Source organism: Leptonychotes weddellii, unplaced genomic scaffold (genome assembly GCF_054177405.1).
Source record: "Leptonychotes weddellii isolate Sample4059 unplaced genomic scaffold, ASM5417740v2 HiC_scaffold_18270, whole genome shotgun sequence".
Taxonomy (NCBI): Eukaryota; Metazoa; Chordata; class Mammalia; order Carnivora; family Phocidae; genus Leptonychotes; species Leptonychotes weddellii.
This window is the reverse complement of record NW_027767236.1, coordinates 1-3919: the sequence shown is the minus strand read 5'-3', so window position 1 is coordinate 3919 and position 3919 is coordinate 1. Positions and strand designations below refer to the sequence as shown.

At 41.5% G+C, this 3919-nt stretch overlaps 1 protein-coding gene across 1 annotated transcript; it reads left to right on the top strand.

Moving 5' to 3' along the window:
* Positions 1-3019: 3019 nt before the first annotated feature.
* ZNF475 (zinc finger protein 475) lies at positions 3020-3194 on the top strand (the record flags this gene model as incomplete). Its single annotated transcript, XM_081810117.1, has 1 exon — positions 3020-3194. A coding segment is annotated over exon 1 (175 nt), but the record flags the coding sequence as incomplete, so codon positions are not given.
* Positions 3195-3919: the final 725 nt, after the last annotated feature.

The following is a 3919-nucleotide window of genomic DNA, read 5'->3' as shown; positions in this document are numbered from 1 at the left end:
TTTTTTTTTTTAAAGATTTTATTTATTTATTTGAGAGAGAGAGAATGAGAGACAGAGAGCAGGAGAGGGAGGAGGGTCAGAGGGAGAAGCAGACTCCCCGCCGAGCAGGGAGCCCGATGCGGGACTCGATCCTGGGACTCCAGGATCATGACCTGAGCCGAAGGCAGTCGCTTAACCAACTGAGCCACCCAGGCGCCCCTCCACGCCCTGTTTCTTTAATGGAGAACTTGAACCTTTGTCTTTTCAGGCTGTGATTTCCTTTGCCCAATCTCTTCACTGTAGATTTCCCTCAGGACTTTCCCTCCATACATACTCTATATTCTCCTTTTCTGGAATTTTCGCAGTTTTAAACATCATCTCTGCGTGCAAAGCTCTGAAACCCATTAATTCCAAATGACAGGCCTCTATTTGCTCTTTTGGCTGGACTTACATTTGAATTCTACTAGGATATCAAATGCAACACGTCCAGAACAGAATCCACTTTTTTCTCCTTCCCTAACCTGCCTTTCCGGGTTTCCTCTTTTCTGCAAGTGACATCACCACTGATGTTCTCTTGGATCCATGATTTCCTACCCAAGGATGCTCAAGCTCTCATAGATGTGCTGCCAACACAACCCTTGGAGATACATTATTGCCAGACTAATTTTCTATAAGTACAATGATAGGTTATTCCCCTGCTTAATAGCTTCCTATCATTTACAAAACAAAATCCAGATCTTAACTTGGCATTCGTGGTTGTTCATAGCATGGCTGCAGCCAAACTATCTGATTATAGTTCTCAAGGCTACACTTATCACTGGGCAACTATTTGTTATTATTAATAGAAATACTTTTTTATATTAGTTGCTCTTCTCTCTACTCACCTTTAGGTTCCTGTCCCTGAAGCTTCGCTCATGCTCTTTCCCATCTCCAAAACCTTCTGTGATCCAAACTCTACCCATTCTCCAAATGCTACTTCCTTCAGGCTTCCCTGATCTTCACAACTGGAAGAAACATTTCCAACCTTTGCATTTCATTTAGGTGTGACCACTAATAAAGTCATACTCATCCTCTTTTGCTTAGTGTTTACATGAAACTTCTTCCCCATCCTTCTGCTTGTAAACTGTTTGTGCCTTTATTCATAAAATGTGTTTCTTGTCAACAACATATAGTTGGGGTTTTTCATCTAGAGGTTTTTTATTTTATCTAGTCTGTCAATCCATACCTTTCAATTATGTTCTTTAGTCCATTTATATTTGCTGCAATTATTGATATGTTTGAGTGTAAGTCTATCATCACCTTGGTGTTTTAATTCTATTCCTCTTGCCCTTTGTTTGTTTGTTTGTTGTTTGGTTGGTTCCTTCTTCCCTATCTTTCTTTGGCAACTGGTTAACTTACCTTTTTTTTTTTTTATTCTATGTCCCATGTTGAATTTTTAGTTCTGCCTCTTTGCATGTGTTTGTGGTTTGTGATTACTGTAGACATTAAAATTTGCACCTTTAATATATCACATTCTGTGTTTAAAAAATCAGTTTAAGAAAAATCTAAGAATTCTATGACAATCTATTTCCAATGTTTAGTCCTTGCTTTAGGTAAGCTTAGTCCTGGGCTTTAAACTCCCCAGTGGTAAGCTACCCCTGCCTTGTACTTCGTATAAAGTCTGGAGCTACAAGGCTCTTCCCTGTTCTCCTGACGCACCCTTGGGCTGCTGTGGACCCTTCCTGCATGCAACACGGAGGGAGTCCCTCCTACTGCCCCCTCCCTCCTTAGTTCCTACCCCTCCATCAGCAGTTGATTGTTCTTATCTCATACCCAGAGCAAGGCCTAATTCTCCAGCCTTCAGATTTAGGCAGGACCTGCATTCTTGAATTCGTGAGGGTTTCTCTCCGCATTGTTAGACTGCCCCATCCCTTACTGTTACTGGATGTAAGACAGGGTGTGGGAGGACTTACATAGATAGTTACTGCATGCCTGCATTTCAGTAGGGTTCACACTCAGCTGTCCTGCCTTTTCTCTGTGGCAGACACCTGCTGTCTCATATTCACATAAGGTTGCAGCATGGGAGATACTCTTTTGGTTGTGCTGATCCACTCTCAAACTCAGGCAGTCCTTCTAGTTCATTAATTTGCCTTGCAACTTTGATTCTCCAATAGACTAAAAACTTATGGTTCCATAAGCTCTCTGATTTGTTCTTATTGCTTAGGTGGGAGCAAAGTTTCTTGTCACTTTCTATACCCTGGAGAGAAGCAGAAAGTCCCTATTCTGTTTTATCCTTCAGTCTTCCTTAGATTTAGTTCTCTCAGAAACAAGTGCTAAGAAAAGAATTTGAGTTCAAGTAGTTTATTGGGGAGGTGACCCCATGACCCCCAGTAAAGTAGTGGGAGGAGCGACAGGGAAGAGAAGGAAATCTGTATAGTGTGTGAATGAGCAGCTGAGGTGAAATCCCACCAGGGGCTCTTGGAACACTGCACGGAATCAGCCTCGGTGAAGTGGCCATTATCGATCAACTCTCACTTGTGATTGATTAGCCACCCTGCTTGTGGGTGGAGCCTGCTCCAGGTCAGAAAAGGCTTAGAATCACAGGAAGTTGTTAAGGTGAGGGGATGTGGGACGGTACACAGTGTCCCTTCTAGACTCTCCAATGACGCTTAATGACTTTACTTCTCAGGAGTATTGGCGTAATAGAGCATGATGTTACTGAAAAGATGATTCTATTTCTGTAGTCTCCCAGCGTGGAGAATGGCCAGAAGATAAGTAATCAAAAATCATTAAATGAGAAAACACATTTTATAAAGTACCAGTTTGTAGAATTCTGGTCAGCTCTTCTTTATCTCCTATCGTTCCACACCCTCACCCCCACCCCAGTCACTCAGATGACATGGTTTATTCTCTTAGTTGTCAAAAAAATTTCAATTTACCTGACTGGTTGGAATTTTTAAAAATGTGATTGTCTAGCTAATGTGACTGTATTATAATTTAAAGTGTAATTTCTACACCTGCACTTTATCTAACAGATATTTTATATTACTTGTAGCCAACAATGATAAGGCGTCCACCAACAGTTATCTGCTACATTTGTGGTCGTGAATATGGAACAAAATCTATTGCCATCCATGAACCACAATGTCTGAAAAAGTGGCATAATGAAAACAACTTGTTACCTAAAGAGTTAAGGAGATCAGAACCTAAAAAACCAGAAGTCAGGACCATTACAGGTAAGTTTTGGGGGAAAAAAAACCAAAAAACAAAAAAACACTTGAGTCTGTAAAGGGAGACTTTTCTCTCTGAACTTATAAGAGGAGAGGTATTCCTTCTTATTTATTCAAATAACTGCAACCAGCAACATTTACTGTCTTGATTATAACCAAATAGGAAAAACAGTTCTAGAATGCCTGACCAAAGGGCCTCAGATGCTAAGACGTAAAGACACTATTGTCAAAACTGTGCAAGGAGAGAGACCCACTGGCATTCCCTGTATTTCCCAAAAGTTACTTTCATATATTATCAAACTTATACTTAAAAAACATGAAGCTTAAAAAATCTTGGCGGGAACCTGGAGACATGTTTTCAAATATGAATGTGTCTTAGTGTTCACAGAGCAGGGTACCGGACTCACAGTTTGCAGGGTCCATCAGCCAGGGTGCAAAACTAAATAAATTAGTCCACGTATGACAAAAGGGAGGGTGGTGACCATGGGGAGTGGGAAAATACCGACTCTCTCTAAAGGAGGCCACGGCCCCCTGCTTCCTGCTGTTACCATTAAGAAATGTAGCCCAGGGGGCGGAGCAAGATGGCGGAGGAGTAGGAGACCTGGATTTCGTCTCCTCTCAGGAATTCAGCTGGATAGGGATCAAACCATTCTGAACACCTACAAACCCAAAAGGAGATCGAAGAAAAGAAGAGCAGCAACTCTCTGAACAGAAAAGTGACCACTTTCTGG